The sequence below is a fragment of the Oryctolagus cuniculus genome, chromosome 9, assembly GCF_051225735.1.
Source record: "Oryctolagus cuniculus isolate XC-2025 breed Fujian yellow rabbit chromosome 9, ASM5122573v1, whole genome shotgun sequence".
NCBI lineage: Eukaryota > Metazoa > Chordata > Mammalia > Lagomorpha > Leporidae > Oryctolagus > Oryctolagus cuniculus.
Window position 1 is genome coordinate 74,464,254 of NC_142875.1, and position 21,803 is coordinate 74,486,056.

The window sequence follows — 21,803 nt, forward strand, 5'->3', positions numbered from 1 at the left end:
TTTCTAAGAATCACACTGACTGCAGACCTGCCACCTTCTCCTTTTCTAGGCATCAACAGCAAACGGCTCGGTGTGTGTGGCTGGATTCTGCTTACACTTTCTTTCCTGTTGATGATCATCACCTTCCCCATTTCCATATGGATGTGCTTGAAGGTAATACCCTGGGAAGTCAATGGGACTCTCCATATGAGCTGATGATGCATTCAGACTAAACGCTCTCGCTCAATCTCTTAGATCATTAAGGAGTATGAACGTGCTGTCGTGTTCCGGCTGGGACGCATCCAAGCTGACAAAGCCAAAGGGCCAGGTAAGACGTCATGGCTGCCCCAGAGCAAGACAATGGGCACCTTCCTAGTGCTATCGCTGCCAATATTTTCCCTGGCACTGTGCACTGCTGGAGAGCCAAGCAGAACTGGGAGCCGGAGCTCTGTTAATGGGTGTGCCCCCTCGTCTGAGAGTGAAAATCTGAACCCACTTCCCCTCTCTGTCTTTCTGAGGAGTCCAGTGAATTTGAGCAAACGGTGGCTCTGGCTAGGTTGGTTGGATGTCACTTACTACGAGGATCTCTAAGCGAATGCCATAGAATGATGGAAATAGTAAATGACCACTGTAAGCCACTGCATTACCCAGGGGCAGTACTCAGGAAGCTGACTTCGCTTCTCACTCTTTGCTAACAGAAAAGCAAAAGATAATTTCCTCCTGTGGCAACTGAATTAATAGAGAGATAGAGCAGAAAACTGCTGCCAACTTCTTGTGTCAGATACCCTGGCGCTGAAAATAAGAAATCTGAAGCCAACGCAGGCTTGACGATTTATTTAAGATTAGCTTTGTAGGTGGCTTTAGGTATTACAACACCTAATGTAGGTTGTGTCCTTCTCTCTACAACCTTGGAAGGAAAAAAATGTTCTAAACAGGTCATGTCATAAAAGGATGGGGCTCCTTTTATTTGGCTAAGGGTGGAGGTGTTGATACTAAAACTCCTTGGAAACAAGATCTTGATTTAATACTGGTAACTTTTCCCAGTGCATATTTAGTATGAAATTGCGAGGTTTGTTTTGATTCACAAAAATGGCCATTTTAGGTGGCTCTGTGGTGCAATGGATAGCACATTGGACGTCTAGTGACAAAAAAAATGGCCATTTTATAAAACTAATTCAAATGTTCTTGAAGGGAAATGCTATCAAAACAGGATCTTAGGGGTGTGCTTGCGGCACCGCAGTTAAGATGCTGCTTGGTACATCTCTATGCCATATTGAAGGGTCTGGATTTGAGTTCCAGCCCCACTCCCAATTCCAGCTTTTTTTTTTTTTTTGTAAGAGTTATTTATTTATTTGAAAGAGTAACACACACACACACACACACACAGAGCAAGCGAGAGAGAGCAAGAGAGAGAGAATCTTCCATCCATTGTCTCACTCCCCAGATAGCCTTAACAGTCAGGGCTGGGCCAGGCCAAATTCAGTGGTCAGAAGCTTCATCCAGGTCTCCAATATGGGTGAAAAGGGTCCAAACACTTGGGCCATCCTCTGCTGCTTTCGCCAGGACATTGATAGGGAGCTGGATCAGAAGTGGAGCAGCCAGGCCACAACCCATTGCCCAAATGCCACCAAAAGGTGGCAGCTTTACCCACTATGCCACAATGCCAGCCCCCATTTCCAGCTTCTTGATAACGTGCACACCCTAGGAGGCAGCAGGTGATGGACAAGGAGTTTGGTCCTTACCACTCAAAGAATAGACTCAGAATGAGTTCCCAGCTCCTGGTTTCAGCCTGGCTCAGCTCTGGCTGTTGTGGGCATACGGGGAGTAAACCAGTAAATGGACGATCTCTCACTGTCTCTCTATCTCCCTCTCTGTCTCTCAGCCTTTCAAATAAAACACAATTAAATAATTAGGAATTTAAAAAACCTATAATCTCAGAAACAATGGTTATTAGCTATGGCTCTCTGACAATACTTGTTTTCTGCTCCATATCATGGTTGAATAAAATTGTTCTCTCTCCGACTGTATTCGGAGCTCTGGTGGCAAGAACTTTCTATCTGTGGTCACACTCTGTGTGCTTTGCACTTGGTTGTGAATCATGGTAGGTACCCAGATATCTGTAACCTGAAAAAAAAATATGAGAAACTTCAAAACAGGTCGGTGAAGTAGGTTTGGCCATTCCAAGTAGTACAAACTTTCCTCTCTAGTTTCAGAAAAGACCTAAGAGAGCACAAGATTTACTTATCATGGATGTCCTTATGAACTTGTCAAACAGAAGTGTTGCAATCCCCCCATCTAAGTTAAAATAAAACTGGATCAGAGCGAGGCAGAAGAGTGGTAACATGGAGAACAGAGAGAAAGATATCTCTTTTCAAATGTGCTTTCCCAGAGGATTTCACCACGAAGTGTCCCAGGGTGACAACAACTCTCGTCATCCGTGTCTCTAGAGTGAGCAAGTTACCGGGAGGGAAACAAGCCAAACTGCTAATGGAAAACCTCACCTCATGCTGCCTTTAGTAATTTATTTCGCTATTATGTTGAATCATGCTTTAATTGTCATTACCATCTTATATTTATTAGGAAAGCAGAGCTCAGAAAAGTTAGGCGAATGTTCCCTGATTATGAGGCTCCTAAGTAGCTGGGCTGACACTTAATTCTCTCTATTTCCAAGGGCCGTGATCTTAACCCAGTGACTGGGCACAAAAAAACAAACAAACAAACAAAAAACCAAAATCAACTTCAAGAAGCAACAACATAGATCAGCCCTTGTATAGAATGTTGAGGAACACGTCTCTTAGTTTGCTTTACTCCATTCATTCTTTTTTTTTTTTTCTTTTTCTTTCTTTTTCTTTTTCTTTTTCTGATAAAACAGGAGAGGAGCAGGAAGGGGGAGGGAGACTGGGTGGGAGGGAGGCTATGGTGGGAAGAATTACTATGTATATAATGTATTTATGAGATACATACAATTTAAAAATAAAGAAAGTGAATTGAGTGGTAATTCTGACCACAAATCTCAGGAAGTTTTAGAGATTGAAAGAAAGCACCTTCACATTGTTTTCTGCTTAAAAACTATCAGTCTTTTCCATAATGCTCAAAATGAAAATAATGTCTGCTTCGAAAACCCACCTTGAGGGCTGCTGGCACTGGGGCCTGAGGAGGGGGCAGTACCTTCACTCAGACCCTGCACTTCTACCCAGGGACCTGGCCTTGGGGAGCAGGGACCTCCCTGGCAACCTCCCCAGAGGCCCTGAATCTGTTGGCTGGGACGCCCTGCACCCTGACGGCCTGGGGTTTGTCCTGCTGCCAGGGGGCCTTGTTCCACTCCCCACACCCAGGCTAGCATGAGTGTGTGTGTCCGTGCTGAGCTTCTATTTCATATTGCAAATATAAAAAGAGGAAGATCGTTTACCTGCCCCCCCAAAAAAAGAAAGAAAAAGAAAAGAAAGAAAACTGGGACAATAATCCTATAAACAGAAATGAATCTGCATCTTGCTGGAGCGTAACTTTTCCAGTAAAGAAAGAGCATTCTCGGGCTAATGCTAAAGACTGACAGGGCTCCTGTACTCATCCTTCCCCGGCTACCCAGCTCTAACGCTTCCCAGCTCGGGAAGAAGAGAAAGTGTTCACAACGGGGGATGCTGTTGTCCTCAAACCAGACGTGGCTATTGGGAAACTCTGAGTCCTGTAATACGCTGGTTTCAGGGACTCTAAGGTCCTGGGAACATTTTAATCAATATTCCTTTAGTATTGTTGAAGGCAGCTGAGAATGTTGCCAGTCACTGGAATTCAGGGATAAAAGTTTATATTTCTTGAATCTATAAAAAAAATCTTTATTATAGAAAAATTAACTTACAAAATATTGTCTTTAATTAATGTCAGATCAAACACTTGGATAGCATAATGAGTGTTTTAAAAATAAAATCTAAAGAATTAACTCTTTAGCTCCTTATCAAAGACCTTAATTCGCAGGTAACCAACACCCTTCCTTTAGTTGCTGACCAGTAGATGGAAATCATTGTTCCCACAGCCGTATGTGTACACACTGATGACCACATGAAGGGCAGAATGAGCCAGCCCATGGTAATGATGAGCTAGGAAAACACTTGTTGTGACTGTTTTCAGTGGAGTGGAATTTCAAACTCATTTTCTCCTTTGCAGGTTTGATTCTGATCCTGCCCTGCATAGATGTGTTTGTCAAAGTTGATCTCCGAACAGTTACATGCAACATTCCTCCACAAGAGGTAATGCTGGGTAAAGGTAGGAGGGTACTTCAAAAAGTTGTGCAGAAAACAGAAATAAAAGTCCATTTTGAAGTCTATCTATAGTTTTTTCTTAATACACATTTTCCATAAACTTTTTGAAGATCCCTTGCATTTTTAATCAAACTTATCTCTCCCATTACACTGACAACTGAAACCTTACAGAATGTTTTCAAATATAAGGTGGACAATGCACCGACTTCCCCCCCAAAACCTACTTATTTGACCAAGGTGGTTTCTGAAACTTTTGAAAAATGAGAAGGAAGCCAAGTGCAAGGGTAGAACTGAAGACTTGGAACAGCCCAGATGGGAGAAGTTCCGAGAGAAAACTTGCAACTGTCAGGAGAGCCGGAATGGAGGAGGAAACAGATCCCTGGAAGAGGCAGAAAAGTCACTGGACAGAGCCGCAGAATTGAACCTGGCCTGAGACAGTGGCATGTCATGATGTCCCTTTGCTTATGACTTTAAGTTGCATGTGTGTTTGGATGTGTCTGAGTAGGACAGCTCTGGGGACAGAGCGAAGGCCACACTCTTTCTAATACTTGAAGTGCTACAAATGATCAAACCATTAAGTGGGCCCTAGGGAAGAGGAACCGAGTGACTAATAATAATGACGTCACCCTGTCAGAACCCGAGTGATCCAGGAAGAAAGGAAAATCCAAATAGGACCCAGGATGTGGGAGGACAAAGGAAGAGGGAAGGCAAAAAGTCAACATTTGCGAATAAATTTCATTTCCTTCTCCCTGGCTCAGGAAACGCAATCAGGACCAAAAGTGCCACCTGCAGGCCGCTGTCGGGAACTGTAGAGCAGAAACTGGATTCAGGCAGGCCCAGGCCGAGAAGCGCTTGCAATGTGTGCTGACCTAGAGTGGGGCTTTTCTGTCTCCATAATAGACAGTTGTAGGTCTGGGTTTCATGATACACGCAGTAATCTCTCACTGGCTTCGAAACACCTGGCCACACACAAAAAGCTTCATGTCCAATCTTTGTAATGCTAAATCCATTTTTCGCTATTTGAATATAAACACGGTCTCTGGTGCCATCTATGGTTTCTAAGAAGTACTGCATCGTCAAGTCTTAGAAGCAAATAGATTAGCAAGAACACAATGTACTACCTCTGTTTAGAATTAAAAGGTGGTGGAGTCCCAGAAAGTTCCACTACTCTGTTGAGACTGGAAATATCTGCTCTCACCACTGCCAGCCAAGGGCTTCTGCCTATGCGATGTTAAGGCGTCTCTAAGGTGAAGTAACAGGTAGATATAGGCTATGTCTGTGCAGGAATTTTGGCATCAACTATGAAGATATTACACTTAAGCAAGGACAGGTGTCTGGTCAGTAATGCTGTCCTGTGGAGGAGGGCTCTTGGGCTGGCTGTCATTTCATCACTCGCTGTGAGCTTGCCCTGTTCTTGCTCTACAGATCCTCACCAGAGACTCTGTGACGACACAGGTGGATGGAGTCGTCTACTACAGAATCTACAGTGCGGTCTCGGCAGTGGCTAATGTCAACGATGTCCACCAGGCCACGTTTCTGCTGGCTCAGACCACTCTGAGAAACGTCTTAGGGACACAGACTTTGTCCCAGATTTTGTCAGGGCGGGAAGAGATTGCTCACAGCATCCAGGTAAAGGCTCCAAGAATGAAGAACCTGTGCTTTCAATCATTTCAGTGATCCGTGGTTATCAAGTGGTAGTCAGAGCATCCCCCACATGTGTGTTCTCACACATGCATACTCACACACATGCATGAGGGGAGCTTCAGCTTGCGATTTTATTTATCGATCATCACGAGGTACATATTTAAATATCTGGGTGGGAGAAGAGAGCTGCTGGAATTGTATTCTTAGCAATTTTCTTTGGAATTCAAAATTATGAATTAGTAGTGTGGCTTTTTCTGAAGAAGTCAGAGATGAGATTTATTTTAGTATAGATTACTCCAGAAGGGCTCGCATTTCCTAGGGTGTGTATTTATTCCTACATTCAGTAGAAGTATGAAAGTTAGAAGACAATGGATATGAATCACAGATCTACCATACTATCAGTATCAATAGCAATATTAATAATATTTATTGTATCGATGAGGATATATCAAGTATCAATCCCATCTCTTGCACATCCTGGTTTATACACAATCATATTTCTATATTTTCTTGAATCAATAATGTTTTTTGAAGATTTATTTATTTATTTATTTGAAAGAGTTAGGCCAGCGCCGTGGCTCACTTGGTTAATCCTCCGCCTGCGGCATGCACCGGCAATCCTTATGGGCGCCGGGTTCTAGTCGCGGTTGCTCCTCTTCCAGTCCAGCTCTCTGCTGTGGCCTAGGAGTGCAGTGGAGGATGGCCCAGGTGCTTGGGCTGCTGCACCCACATGGGAGACCAGGAAGAAGCACCTGGCTGCTGGCTTCGGATCGGCGCAGCGCCAGCCGTAGTGGCCATTTGGGGAGTGAACCAACAGAAAGAAGACCTTTCTCTCTTTTCTCTCACTCTCAGTGTCTATAACTCTACCTGTCAAATAAATAAATAAATAAAAAGAGCTACACGGAGAGAGGAGAGGAGAGGAGAGGGAGGAAGAGAGAGAGAGAGAGAGAGAGAGAGAGATCTTCCATCTGCTGGTTCACTCACCAACTGGCTGCTATGGCTGGAACTGCATCAATCTGAAGCCAAGACCTGGGAGCTTCCTCCAGGTCTCCCACATTGGTTCAGGGGCCCAAGGACTTGGGCTATCTGCTATTGCTTTCCCAGGCCATAGCAGAGAGCTGGATGGAAAGTGGAGCCCATATGGGATGCTGGCACTGCAGGCAGCGGCTTTACCTGCAGTGCCATGGTGCCGGCCCCAGCAGTAATGTTTTCACACTGATCCCCCTTTCTGTAAGCTGGGTGAGGAAGTTGAGGTTTGTTTTCCTCAGCATCTGTTCCAGTCTGTAAGGATGTAGCTCCAACGTTTCCCAGCCATGGTCAGGTCTTCTTGTGTATTTCACCAGATCCCTGGTTCTACGAGGATCACAGAAAGATCAGGGATTACTGGATCACTTGGCAGCACAGGGCTCCACGCCTCCCCTCTGGGGGACCTCCCTTCTGATCTTACCATTTCTTAAAGCATTTTCCCCATCACCTCCTTCAGGTTCACCAGCAAGTTGTCTGCAGTGGTATTAAATTTTCACAAGGGACAAGAATATCTTTGATTTAAGGCTGCTTGTGCTTTTTAAAAAAACATGCCTTGCTATTTTTTAAGAACTGGCTACAGGACAGAGGTTAAACAGAATGAGATGAATACCATCTCCAAAAGTAAATAATATCCCTTGGGTCACTGTTAGACACTGAGAGGTGGAGGTCTTCTGTCCAAACCTCAATACTGTCCTGAAAAGAAACCTGTAATGGGTAAGAAAACTGAGAACCAGAAAGGTAAGAAACTGGCCCAGTATTCACAACAACAGGTGACAGGGCCAGAACAAAACCCGCGTCTATCTGAGAAACCCATGCATGGCTGCCTGCTCGATGTCAGTGACAAGAAAGCGTGAGGCATTCGCTCCAATCTGAATGGATGTCAGATACTTCCTAGGGGTGGTTTGCGGTGGATCTTTCTGGTAGATCTCCCACAGACGATCTGGCAGGTTTTGCTCTTGAATCCTTTATGGGATTCACTTCAATCCAAGGAAGTCATCAGAAAGTGTGGAAAGAGAATGTCAGTCCACATGCTGTGACTACAAAAGGAGAAAGAGACGGAGGATTTATCGTGTGGTATTGACTGTGTCCGAATCGTACATCGCAGCCCCTGCCTTCTGATCAATGTTCTTCCTTTTGATTCGGAAACAGACCTTGCTTGATGATGCCACTGAGCTGTGGGGCATCCATGTGGCCCGAGTGGAAATCAAAGATGTCCGGATTCCTGTGCAGTTGCAGAGATCCATGGCGGCTGAGGCGGAGGCCACCCGGGAAGCCCGAGCCAAGGTTAGGACTGCCCAGTTGGCGGGGGGGGGGGGGGGGGGGGATGAGCTGCTGGTGTGGGGTAGACAGGGATAGAGCTTGAAGGTCAGGGTTTTTCAATTAATTATGTTTTTATTTATTTGTTTTAATAGAAAACTTTTATTTAATAAATATAAATTTCAAAAGTACAACTTTTCAATTATAGCAGTTTTTCCCCCATAACCACCCTCCCACCCCCAAACCATCCCACCTACTCCCTCTCCCATCCCATTCTTCATTAAGATTCATTTTTAATTATCTTTATATACAGAAGATCAGTTCTATACTAAGTAATGATTTCAACAATTGGTACCCACACAGACACACAAAGTATAAAGTACTGTTTGAAGACTAGTTTTACTGATAATTCTCATAGTACAACACATTAAGGACAGAGGTCCTATGTGGGGAGTAAGTGCACTTGTTGATTTAACAATTGACACTCTTTATTTATGACGTCAGTAATCACCCAAGGCTCTTGTCATGAGCTGCCAAGGCTATGGAAGCCTCTTGAGTTCACAAACTCCGACCTTATTTAGACAAGGCCATAATCAAAGTGGAAGTTCTCTCCTCCCTTCAGAGGAAGGTACCTCCTTTTCTGATGGCCTGTTCTTTCCACTGGGATCTCACTCACAGAGATCTTTCATGTAGGCCATTTTTTTTGACACAGTGTCTTGGTGCTCCTTGCCTGAAATACTCTCATGGGCTTTTTAGCCATATCTGAATGGCCTAAGGGCTGATTCTGAGGCTAGAGTGATGTTTAGGGAATCTGTTATTCCATGAGTCTGCTGTGTATCCCGCTTCCCATATTGGATCTTTCTCTCCTTTTTAATTCTATCAATTATTATTAGCAGACACTGGTCTTATTTATGTGATCCCTTTGACACTTAATCCTATCTTTAGCAATTATTTAGCAATTAAAGTTTATTTAATTATTCATATGTTAATTGAAAGGCAGAGAGAGAGAGAGAGAGAGATAAAAGTTTTCCATCCACTGGTTCACTCCCCAACTGGCCACAACAGCCAGGACTGGGTTAGGATGAAGCTAGGATCCAGGACCCCACCTTGGTCTCCCATGTGAGTGATAGGGACCCAACCACGTGAACTATCCCCTGCGGCCTCCCTGATGCCATTAGCAGGGAGCTGGAATGGACAGGAGAGCCAGGACTCAAACCCAAGCACTCTGTATGAGATGAGAGTGTCCGAAGTGGCAGCTTAGTCCACTGTGCCTCAATGTCAACTCCTTGCAATTATTATTATTGCTATTTTTTAATCAGAAAAGATTTTTCTACCAGTGAAGTCTCCTGAAATTAAAAGTTATGAACAGTTTTGTATACCCCAGGGAAGCCTGGTATCAGGTCAAGAGGAGGCTCAGCACGTGTGGAGCCACTTAGCCATGTGTGGCCCAACTCCGGATGCACATCCAGAACACCAACTCCTAGACCTCACTCCAGAACAGGGAAGCAGAGTGTGGGGTGGGCTCAGGCTCCTACATTTGTATAAAGCTAATGATTGGGATGTAGCCAACTTGGTGTCTGTCTCTTGAGCATCATTGTGCTAGGATGTTAAATGCTACTGGATTTAAAAAGGTAATGCAATACAATTCATGTTAGGGTTAAAAATGTAAGTGCACCCTGGCCCTGAGAGTCCCTGAATGCATTGGTGCTGTAGCTGTCAAGTCCATGTGGATTGGTTTCCTGAAATATCAGCAACCTGCAGATTAGAACCCTTTGGGAAGCCCTTTTTGGAATCTCACTCGTGAGCTGATGAAGGTTTTTCTCTACCCCTATTTCTTACTCATATCTGGTTTGTCTGCTAGGTTCCAGCAGCTTCCCAGCGGGCACTTGGCAATGTTGCATGGGGATCACTTTCACACACAGGCAGGAAGCGCCCACCAATTGGGCAACCGGGTGCCAGCCGCAGGGTTGTTTGTGGGCAACCTGAGAACTATGAGGAGAGCAGAGTGCTTAAAAGATTTCCAGTGGGTGTTATCAGACTGGCACTCAGCACTAGCCATAAAGAGCCAGGAGAACTAGGAACAGCTCTGGCATTGTAAGAATTAGACTTTGTTGGCAACAGAATAAACAAAATCTCTCCTGTGATTAAAAAAAAAAAAACAGACAAAAAAAATCAGTTAGAAGCCTTCAATTTCAGACTTTTCTCAAAACTAATGCAGCGGTTAGGGAGGCTCCAGAGTGGTTCAAGAGCATTCCTGGGGTGGCTGGCCAGGAATCCTTGGATCCTTTGCATTAAAGATAGCACTTTTACTTCTGTTTGAAAATGAAATCCAGACGCTTATAATTTGTAAAATATCTCTCCCTGCTTCCTGCAATCTCCTTGCATTTCTCTGACCATGTAAGCATGTGAAACCCTGATCTTCGCCAAAGAAGCAGATAGCGCACTTGTGGCCAAGTTGGGGCACAGTTCCAGGAAAAGAAAGCTCCAGTCCCTGCTGTGAACGTGTGTTTCTGTCGTTTTAGGTCCTTGCAGCTGAGGGAGAGATGAATGCTTCCAAGTCTCTGAAGTCGGCCTCGATGGTGCTGGCTGAGTCCCCCGTAGCCCTCCAGCTGCGCTACCTACAGACCTTAACCACTGTAGCCACCGAGAAGAATTCCACCATTGTGTTCCCTCTGCCCATGAATATCCTGGAGGGCATTGGTGGCATCAGCTATGACAACAGCAAGAAGGTTCCCAGCTGAGCCTGAAGTCCTCTTGAGGGAGCTAGTCCCTCGCTTAGAGAGTTGTATCTGTTCCAAAATTTCAGCACTAGTGAAGCCACAGAAACTGTAGGCTTAGAAAACACTAGCAGGAGAAAGCTGTAGAGGCTACAAAAGAAACGAAGAAGTAAAACCGAGGGCTGTGTGTGACTTTTATTATTAATGATATGATCAACTTTGCAATATGCTTATATAGTTAACTACTAGCTGTCTCTGGCTCATTATCAGCAACTTTCTTGCAGTGGGAGAGGAAATACTGGGTGACTATGACTAAGATTTCCAAATTGCTTTTTAGGTGTTTCAAGAAGCATTCTAGGTAAAATATATAAAGTAACATTGGCCTCACATATATATTACATTATTTGCTTTCCAATCCCAAATAATTACTTGCTCAGTCTCCAATAGCTGCAACAAAATCCCACTGTGCTGAAAATTATGATTTATTTTGAAGTTACATCGAAAGAGGCACGGAGGTTTCCAGCTGCAAATATGCCAGCATCCCCACAGAGGGAATTGATTTCTGCTCATGATCCCCACTGTTTTGTCACACAACCTGCTGGGAGTGTCAGCCAGTTCTCAGTTTTCCAGCATCTCAGTTGGGGGTGGGTCCAGAGGACAAGGCATAGTAAGGTGGCATACTCTGGGCAATTTATTGGCTTATGAAGGAGAATGTTTTTTAAAGGTCTCATTGGTTGAAACCGTAGGGAACAACACCCTGTGTAATTCCTGTCTTGATTCTGTTGTTGGTCCCAAGAGCCATAAGTATTGGAGGATTGCTTGTGAACTTTACCTCTATTCCTCAACACCTACTTGCCCTGCCCTAGCATCCAATAGCTTGTTAAAAATAAAGCATCCAAAGAATGTGAGTGCATTTAACATTTTGCTTTGTTGGAGTCCTATAGTGTTCATGACTCCAAATGTATGCAAATATGTCCATGTGTGTGAACATGGTCTCCACACCTCTCACACTCCCTTCCTCGCCCCTCCCATAAAATCACACCTGCTTCACATGCCCCCATCTCTGCTCACATCACCTCCATGTCCTCTGCTCACACACCTGCTGTCTGCACACAGGCATTAGCTACATAAGCAGGCAGTATGGGAATCACACTAAACCCTTGATTTTGTTATTTGTTTTTTCCATTGAAACCCTATCACTTTTGGACAACCCACAGCTTACAGATTTTGTAGTAGATTCTACTGATTCTATGGCCCTAGCACTAATTTTTAACCTACTGAGATACATATTTTTTCCTTAAGGGCTGCTAAGTACCTGTATTTGAATGGAATTAGATACTTAGATGCATAAGCATAAATCCAAGACAGGTCAACTACAGCCACAATCTGAGTTTGTGAGGTCATGTCACTTAGACAGTTACTGGAACTCTCTCTACTTAGAACAATGGCACAGATTTCATCCAGACTGGAACACTTCTGGCTCTGGCAGCCACCTGAGGAGTCCCTGCTGGTACAAGGGGGTGTTGCTGGCCTATTGCAAATATCTTTTCTTAGCTTTATTTTGCAAATCTACAGTTAATACATTTTTGTTTGTTTCAGTAATTTACATTATAAGATGTAAATCTTTTCAGGCAATGCACAGCAAACTCCAGAGGTTTTCCTAAGAGAAACATCTTCTCACTCACCAGAGCACCAGAGATTTCTTTCCAAAACGCACAGTTCCCACCTCCTCCAAAAAAAAAAAAAAAAAAAAAAAAAGGAAAAATAAACAAAAAAGCCAAACCAAAAGAATACACACACACGAAATAAATAACTACAAAGCACATACCCTCTTGCATCCCCTGTGGATTGGGAATGGTGGTATGAAAACTATATCAGGCCGGCGCCGCGGCTCACTAGGCTAATCCTCCGCCTAGCGGCGCCGGCACACCGGGTTCTAGTCCCGGTCGGGGCGCCGGATTCTGTCCCGGTTGCCCCTCTTCCAGGCCAGCTCTCTGCTGTGGCCCGGGAGTGCAGTGGAGGATGGCCCAGGTGCTTGGGCCCTGCACCCCATGGGAGACCAGGAAAAGCACCTGGCTCCTGGCTCCTGCCATCGGATCAGCGCGGTGCGCCGGCCGCGGCGGCCATTGGAGGGTGAACCAACGGCAAAGGAAGACCTTTCTCTCTGTTTCTCTCTCTCACTGTCCACTCTACCTGTCAAAAAAAAAAAAAAAAAAAAAAAAAAACTATATCAGAATCTTGGGGCTGTGGGAGATGTCCTTTGAAAGCTCCTTAGTAGTTTCAAATTACTCCATACCCTCCAGCCCTAAGCTTCATTAATTCTTCAGTATGGATTTCAACAGATCATTTATTATATTAGTTACTAAAGGCTGACCTTTGGATGTAAGTGTATTTGGGGACAAGCAGGCTATAGAAGAATCTGGAAAGACCAAAGCTTTCCTGGAACTTAAATGCCAAGGTTGATATTCCAAACACAGTCACCCCATCCCAAACCCTGAAATAAGGCTACAGTTGTTTTTTTCTTGGGGAGGGCAAAGCCAGGAGAGGAAAGAGTAGATAAACTTTCTTGGAGAGAGGAGTGCATTCTCCTTGTCCTGGATAAGGTTATCCTTATCATGGTTACCCTTATCAATATTTAAGCCAGTGTAGACAGTCCCCATCAGATATTTTTGTGTTAGCAGCAGGCATGGATTGCAGTAACCATAGTGTGGAAGCAGTGTTGGAAGCCCCTAGTTGTTACAGGCATTGCCTCTTTGCTGCTGGGTCTGGCGGTAATACCAGTGATACTGGTACTGTTTCAATCTATTTAGTTGCTATAGAAAAATATCATAAACTGAGAAACTGATGGACAATAACATCCTATTTCTCACTGTTCTGGAGGCTGGGCAGTCTAGCATCAAAGTGCTTGCCGCTTTGATGCCCTGGGAGGGCCTCTTTTCTGATTCTTGGTTGGTGCCTTCTCCGTGTCTTCACATGGGGGAAGGCGTGAGAAGAGAGACTTCCCTGTGCCTCTTTTATAAGACACTCACTTTAGCCATGAAGGCTGTGCCCTTATGATCTAACCAGCTCCCAAAGGCCCCACATCTAACACCATCACCTGGGAGGTTCAGATTTCAACCTCTGAGTTTTGGGAGAACACCGATGGTCAGACTACAGCAGGTACTTGAATGTCAATTGTATTGATGGCTCACCCCAAGGGGCTCTGGGCTGCCAGAAGACAGTGGCAATCTCCCTGGGAGATGTGAAAAGGTGGAGATGTTGAAAAGGAAGTCCAGACAGGAAGCAGTTTAAATGAGAAAATCTAGAAAAGACCTTAGAGGTTGTCTACCCGGTGGTTTTCAACTGTTGTTATTAAATATTATTCTTTAAATGGAAATTTAAAGCAACACCCAGTATGTGCAACTGGTAAACAAGGAGCTCCTCTGGTTATAGTCAGGAAGGGATCATGAGTGTCCTTCTGTAAGTCCCTTTCATCTCTCCATCCCTATCTACCTTCACAATGGTCTGCTTTGAAAACCCTGGTTTCTGAATCTCACTATGTGTTGTAGACTAGAAAACAGAAAAGCAAAGTGGCTGTCGAAGGCCACAGAGCCAAGATGTGACAGTCATGACCAGGCTATCCCTGAAGTCTATAGCAATGGAGGTGCAGTGAAGACCAGCCATTCTCAGGTCAATCCTAGTTGTTGTGCCACATACAATGTTCACTACATGTGTTTACCTGTGGCCTACCTGGAGTAATCACGTTTCAGAGGCATAAATAAGAAATGAGAGGATGAGGAGCAACATCACAGAAGCTCTTGTTGTTCACTGTACTCACCTACTTCTTGTCTCCCTCCCCCTCTCTCTCTTCTTTCCTCTCTCCTCTCTCTCTCTTCAGCCAAACTTTGCTGTCTGTTTCACCAAATCTCCTGACATTAGAACAGGCAAGCACTCTTCCTTTTCTTTTCTTGTCTGGACTTCCATTATGCAAAATTATCTGGCAAAGCTCAGCTTGAAGTATCCTAAAGGGGAAAATAGAGCAATTTATATAATCCTTTGTATAATTGCCTGGCTTGAAAGGTTATGCTACTTTTGAATGTCAGAGATCTTTACATTCCTTCCAGAACATTCTAAGCATATAAAATTTACCCCCACTTTCATAGAAAATAAATATCTCAAACATCATGTACTTAGAAAGGCAATTTTAAAACAGCATTTTAATAATTTTCAAAATACTATTCATTCTTAAATAAATTTACAGTTTATTTTTACTCCTAGGATATAAGCAAGGTAATCCTAGGACATAAGCAAGGTAAAAAAAATGATTTTTTAAAAAATTTTTTTAAAGAGAGAGGTTGAGCCAGAGAGAGAGAAAGGTCTTCCATCCTCTGGTTCACTCCCCAAATGACTGCAAGCTACAGCTGATCCAAAGCCAGGAGCCAGAAGCTTCCTCTGGGTCTCCCACATGGGTGCAGAGGCCCAAAGACTTGATCCATCCTCTCCTGCCTTCCTAGGCCATAGCAGAGAGCTGGATTGGAAGAGGAGAAGTTGGGACTCAAATTGGTACCCACATGGGATGCAGGCACTGCGGGCTGAGCCTTGGCTGAGCACTGGCTCCCCGCATTGTCTTTTGAGCCCAGTCTTCTATTATTTTCTGTTACATGAAGGATAGAAATGGCATATATTTATGTTTTTGCATTCTTTAACTTGGATATTAATATGCAATTCATTCCATTTACAAAATTAACCACCCTAGTAGGTATCTCAGAATTCTGTTGATAGCCCCTTATCTGCATGGAGATTTTCTGCTTTTTGTGGGCAAATATTTAACATCTAACATGGAATTCAGAGAAGAAAGGATTCAGAGGCTATCTGAATCTGAGAGTAAACTCAATACAGGTCATATCTTGCCAACCTACCCCCACATAGTTGAAAAATTAAAAAGTTTGGCTATGTTTGATAGGATATAGCTCCAAAACTCATGAAAATGGTTAAATTCTAAGATCATAGGTTGATGGTGCTGAGAGCATGGGAACTCAATCCAATTAAGATGGTGTCTAGGAGGTGGCCTAGTGGGATACCTATGGTCATGGGGGCCATGCCATCAGGAAGTAGCTTCCAATAGGGAGCTTGGCCTAGCCTTTCTCTATGCTTTCCAACTCATCGTGTGATGATTTCTCTGTACTTCCTCTATATTACCACATCCTGCTCTCACCAGATGACTAAACCATGAGACCTGCCTGATCTTAGACTGTGAACCTCAAGATCTGTGAGCTGAAATGATATTCCTTTCTTCATTAGTAGCTTGTGTTATAGTCATGCAGAGCTGACTAACCTACATTGTAGACATTTTCCAGGATAGGGTTTGCTTTGTTAAAACTGTGGTCTAGGGAAATACTCTTTCACATGCTATGTATGGTTTCCTGATCTTGGGTCTGTGAACGCATATCATAGCCTCTGCTTCCAGGCTGGATATCTTGATGGAAGTGGGAATAGCAGCAACGGAAACATCAGTAACAGCAAATGTCCACACAAATTCATTGCTGCAGGTACACCTTGAACTTGGCAAGTTTGCACACTGAATGACCTCTGTGCTCTCAGGACACCAGTGTACAAAGATAAGCTTAGTATTGCTTCAAGTCAACTTTGTTCAGTGCTCTTTTTTAGGAAATGCTGATCATCTGAGCAAGCTTCTGGGTGGTGATACTAATGATGATGGGTGATGGAGGTGGAGGGTGTAGAGGAGAGAAAGGTTAACCATTTTATGGAGCTTCGTATTTCCACATGTTGAAAGTAGTTTCTTGGGTCCAACACTGTGGTGCAGCGGGTTAAGCCACTGCCTCCAGTGCCAGCATCCCATATGGGCACCGGTTTGACCTGGATGCTCCATTTAACATCCAGCTCCCTGGTAATGTGCCTGGAAAAGCAGGGGAGAATGGCCCAAGTGCTTGGGCCCCGGCACTCTTGTGGGAGACCCAGAAGAAACTCCAGGCTCTTCGCCCAGCTCCAGCCTTTGGGGCCATCTGGGGAGTGAGCAGTGGATGGAAAATTTCTCTCTCATTGTCTCCTTTTCTCACTTTTTCTGTAACTTTGCCTTTCAAATAAAAAATAAATAAATCTTTTTTTTTAAAGAAAATTTCTGAAGATGAAAGCCTCTTTCAATCTATGGAAATTGAGCTAAGTGCATGAATGGGGAATCTGTCTTAGTTTGGGTTTCTCCAAAAACAGGCTGTGAGATAAGAACTGGGTATAAGCAGTAAATTTGAGGAGTGATTCTAGGGAATATTCTGAAGGAATGAATAAGTAAGCTGGGAAAGACTAAGAAAAGCCGATAAAATGTTACTGACTATTTTACAGCTGTGGGCAGACTGAACTGAATCCCATTGAAGACATGTTGAGAAACTGTAGAACACATCTTTGGATTATCTCATTTAGGGACAAGGAAGCTACGCTTCATTGGTTGAACACATCAGAAAAAATTGTAAATGACTTTGAAATGGGCAAAAGGAGATTAGTGGTCCTGTCTAGCTACCTATTCAAGTGGTTTTTACTTTCCATTGTCTTTGACTTATTTATAATTCTATAAATGGTAGAAAATAGATAATGACAAAATTATTCTTTTTTTTTTTTTAACAGGCAGAGTGGACAGTGAGAGAGAGAGACAGAGAGAAGGGTCTTCCTTTGCCGTTGGTTCACCCTCCAATGGCCGCCATGGCTGGCGCGCTGCGGCTGGCGCACCGCGCTGATCCAAAGGCAGGAGCCAGGTGCTTCTCCTGGTCTCCCATGGGGTGCAGGGCCCAAGCACTTGGACCATCCTCCACTGCCTTCCCGGGCCACAGCAGAGAGCTGGCCTGGAAGAGGGGCAACTGGGACAGAATCCGGCGCCCCGACCGGGACTAGAACCCAGTGTGCCGGCGCCGCTAGGTGGAGGATTAGCCTATTGAGCCGCGGCGCCGGCCACAAAATTATTCTTGTATATAGAAATGCAGTGACTACAATTGACTATTGCCTACTAGAAATTAACTGGTTTTGCTTTATTTGTAAATGAATCTCAGCATTGTAATTTTTCTTTTAAAGACTTTTTTATTTATTTATTTGAAGGGGAGGGTGAGAGTGAGCGAGAAAGAGAGAGAGAGAGGGAGGGAGAGAGAGAGAGTCTCATCTGCTGGGTCACTCTTCAAAATGCATGCAAGCTGGGGCTGGGTCAGTCTGAAACCAGGAGCCATGAATACATTCTGAGTCTCCCACATGGGTGGCAGGGGCTCACTGCTTGAGCCATCACCTAGATGCGTGCATTAACAGGAAGTTGGAATTAGGATTGGAGTCAAGACTCAAATCTTGGCAATGCTACATGAGATGAAGGTGGCCCAAGGGTGTTTTAACTGCTAGGACAAATGCCCACCCAAATCTCAACATTCTTGATCTGCACATATGAGGGTACATCAAAGAATTCATAGAAAAAAATTAAAAGTATGAATTGGGGCATTTATCCTAGCAGTTAAAATACTGGTTAAGAAGCCCATGTTCCATAGAAGAGTACCTGGGTTTGATACTCAGCTCTGGTTCCTGACTCCAGTTTCCTACTAGTGCAACCCTTGGGAAGCAATAAAGATGGCTCAAGTAATTGAGTTCATGACACCCTTGTGGGAGACCTGGATTGATTTCCTGGCTCTTTACTTTAGCTTCACCTAGTCCTGGCCATTGTGGGAGCTTGTCACAGTGGATAGAAACTTGCACACTCTCTCTCTCTTGCTCTCTCTTTCTCTCACTCTGTCTCTCTCACCCTCATCCCTCACAAGTAAATAAATTTAAAAAAATTAAAATATGAGTTTATTTTACTGAAAAATTGAAATTTATGCAGCTTTTTCCATAGTATATATCTCCTATATATGATTTTTTTCTTTGCAAAATAAGCTCATACTTTTCCTTGAAGTTTTTGAGACATCTTATTTTTGTGTGTCAGTTTGAATTTTCCTTTAAACTAATCATAACACTTATTAGTTACCCCATCAGTTAATCAGTTAAACATTTTTTTTGGTACTCATTTTATTTTTGTGTGAAAGCCATCATTTCTTCTTCTTTTTTTTTTAAATATGGAACGCTTCACGAATTTGCGTGTCATCCTTGCGCAGGGGCCATGCTAATCCTCTCTGTATTTTTCCAATTTTAGTATATGTGCTGCCAAAACAAGCACTGAAAACTCATTTTTTAAAAGATTGATCTATTTATTTGAAAGGCAGAGTTACAGAGGGTGGCGGGGTGGGGAGAGAGAAAGAGAGAGAGGTTTTCTATCTGCTGGTTCACTTCCCATATGTCCAATCTGAAGCCAGGAGCCAGGAGCTTCTGCTGGGTCTCCCACACAGGTTCAGGGGCCCAAGGACTTGGGTCATTTTCCACTGCTTTCCCAGGTCATAGCAGAGCTGGATCCGAAGTGGAGCAGCACCCATATGGAATGCTGGCACAGCAAGTAGTAGCTTTACCAGCTATGCCACAGTGCTGGCTCTGGAAAACTGATTCTTAACAAAGGAAGCCTCCTAATGCATTGACTCCCTGGCAGGCAGAGGCTGTGGAAACATTTGGGACCTGTGGGAAATACCTAAAAGAGATTTTTGGGTAGATAAGTGGCAAGCAGCAATGTTTGCTCTAGGGTCTTAGCACAACTTTTCAAAAGAATCTCTGCTGCACCTCTCCAGGCCTGAACTAATTTGTACCTCCTCCAAGGATTTGTTTTCAGCAAAGGCAATTTCGAATTATTAGTAAGAAATTATGATTTTTCAGATGTCTTTCTTAGCCACCTTCATTTACTCTAGCAAAAGCAGCAAAACTAAGACAGAAAGACTCTAGAAGGGAAGTGTCCAATAAACCAGGCTGTTCTGCTCATTCCTGTGCTCCCTGAGCCCTGAACAGGGTGGATACCTGATGCAGGGTGGACATGTAAAAAGTCCTTTTTTTTTTCTCTCTCTTCATTGTGGCATGATGTGATCTCTACAAGATCAACTAGGATATGTTGGTCTTTTCTTTTCCTTTATTTTTTAAAAAGGCTTTTCAAAACTGATGAGTGTTATGGAAATGACATATTTGTAGCCTCATACTAGCTGTGCTTCTGGAGCTATTAAATTTGATGAATTCAGTGAAGATGCTGGTAATAAAATATCACTTTCCAGAAATCATCCGTATCATACACAATTTCCTGACAACAGAATTATAAACCCCTAAATATTCAGACTTAGAAACTATGATGGCTGTCATGACAAGGGTTTCTAAAAGGAACTGGACAGAGCAGGTGTAGTGATGTGCTGGGGTAAGCATCCCGTATCAGAGAACTGATTCAAGCCCTAGCTGCTCCACTTTTTCTTTTTTAAGATTTATTTATTTATTTGAAAGAATTACACACAGAGAGAAGAAGAGGCAGAGAGAGAGATGTCGCTCCCCCTCTTCGTGGAGGAACGACACAGGACCCTGCGCTGTTCTTTCGTCTGCTCCGCCCTCCCCGGGTTTGCTGCTGGTTCTTCCCGGGTTGGCTACTATCCCTTCCACCTCCATGGAAGGGCGGTTCCCCCTGGCCGCTTTCCCCACTTCCGCAGGGGAGCGGCACTCCGCCGGCCGGCTTTCTCGGGGGCTGCACAGGTATTCCCCTTAGGTGTTCCCCTTAGATGTTCCTGGTGCATGCCGTCTCTCTCCTCCTTTATAGTCCTCCTCTGCCAATCCCAACTCGGCTGCCCACACGCCGAGTACGCTGCTCTCCTCCAATCAGGAGCAAGTCCTACAGTTTATTGGTTGAACTGGAGGCAGCTGTGCGGAAGCTGTTTACTTCTCTCCCAACGCCATATTGGGGGAGAGCAGATGCATAGAATAAGTCTTAATTCCAGTAACTCAGTCCAGTCCGGGCTGCTCCCCACAGAGAGAGAGAGAGAGAGAGAGAGAGAGAGAGAGAGAGATATTTCCCATTTACTGGTTCACTCCCCAAATTTCTGCAATGGCTGGGAGTGGGCCATGCCAAAGCCAGGAGCCTGGAACTCAATCCAGGTCTCCTTTACAGATGACAGGGATCCAAATACTTGAGTCATCACTTGGTGCCTCCCAGGCTGCACATTAAGAGAAAGCTTGAATTAAAAGCGGTTCTGGGACTTAATGCTAGGCACTCTGATACAGAATGTGAGTGTCTCATGCGGTGTCTTAACCATTGAGCCGAATGCCTGCCCCAGTGGTTACTCCGTGGTGCCTAATTAGAAGCTCAAGCATTATATTGTTGCAGCCAGAAGGTGCAGTAACAACAACTGCATTGGTGAGGTTAGGGTAGGCTACAAAAACAAAAGAACTTCAGTGGCCTAACAAAAAATAAATTTCTTTTTCATCTAATGGTTCTGCATGGAGGAACTCAGGAGCGTAGATCTTCTCTATATAATCTCTCAAGGGCCCACATCAGCCCATGAAAACCTTTCCTATCTCTAAGCTCTTTGCTTAGACTCAGATTTCTCAGATATCAGGGTCTCTTGGAAGTTACATTTCTTCCATTCTTTCCATTCCCTTCTCTTAAGTCCTATTTTTACTCCCTTCCTAGAAGATGTTGAATACTTCTGTGATTTCAATGATGTCATCTGTGCATATGATTTATGATTTGTGTTTCTTTCCATCATTAATAACTCAGCTTTCTGTCTTCCAATCAAATAGCTGATATTCTAATGGAGCACCACTCCAAGTAGAGAATGGCTACATTTAGTGGGCACATATTTGACTAACTGGGGCATATACTGTCTTCTGTACCAGAGTAATTAATGCTAACTAGTGCAATTGTAAGGCCCGTGATCTTAGTGAATTAACCAAGCGAGATGCTTATTTCTCAACCTTGTGACATTTGATTTGGGACAGGTGAACCTCCACCCTGCTGCAGCAACTCAGTTCAGAACAAATAACTCCCAAAGCTGTTGTGCTGGGAAGGGAGGGAAGG

General features: G+C 44.0%; 1 protein-coding gene and 1 non-coding gene across 2 annotated transcripts in view; one reads left to right on the forward strand and one right to left on the reverse strand.

Moving 5' to 3' along the window:
* The window catches only part of STOML3 (stomatin like 3), a 28,323-nt gene extending 16,542 nt beyond the window's left edge, over positions 1-11,781 (forward strand). Inside the window, exons 2-7 of the mRNA XM_008274496.5 lie at positions 50-153; positions 235-307; positions 4,138-4,220; positions 5,658-5,861; positions 8,052-8,186; positions 10,682-11,781. Coding sequence (XP_008272718.2) covers positions 50-153; positions 235-307; positions 4,138-4,220; positions 5,658-5,861; positions 8,052-8,186; positions 10,682-10,900 — 818 coding nt within the window. The 3' untranslated portion in view covers positions 10,901-11,781. The remainder of the gene's footprint in view (positions 1-49; positions 154-234; positions 308-4,137; positions 4,221-5,657; positions 5,862-8,051; positions 8,187-10,681) is intronic.
* A 7,161-nt stretch (positions 11,782-18,942) lies between these two features.
* Positions 18,943-19,049, reverse strand: LOC127487190 (U6 spliceosomal RNA). The gene has a single exon (XR_007913756.2). It is a non-coding gene; the product is annotated as a U6 spliceosomal RNA (small nuclear RNA).
* Positions 19,050-21,803: the final 2,754 nt, after the last annotated feature.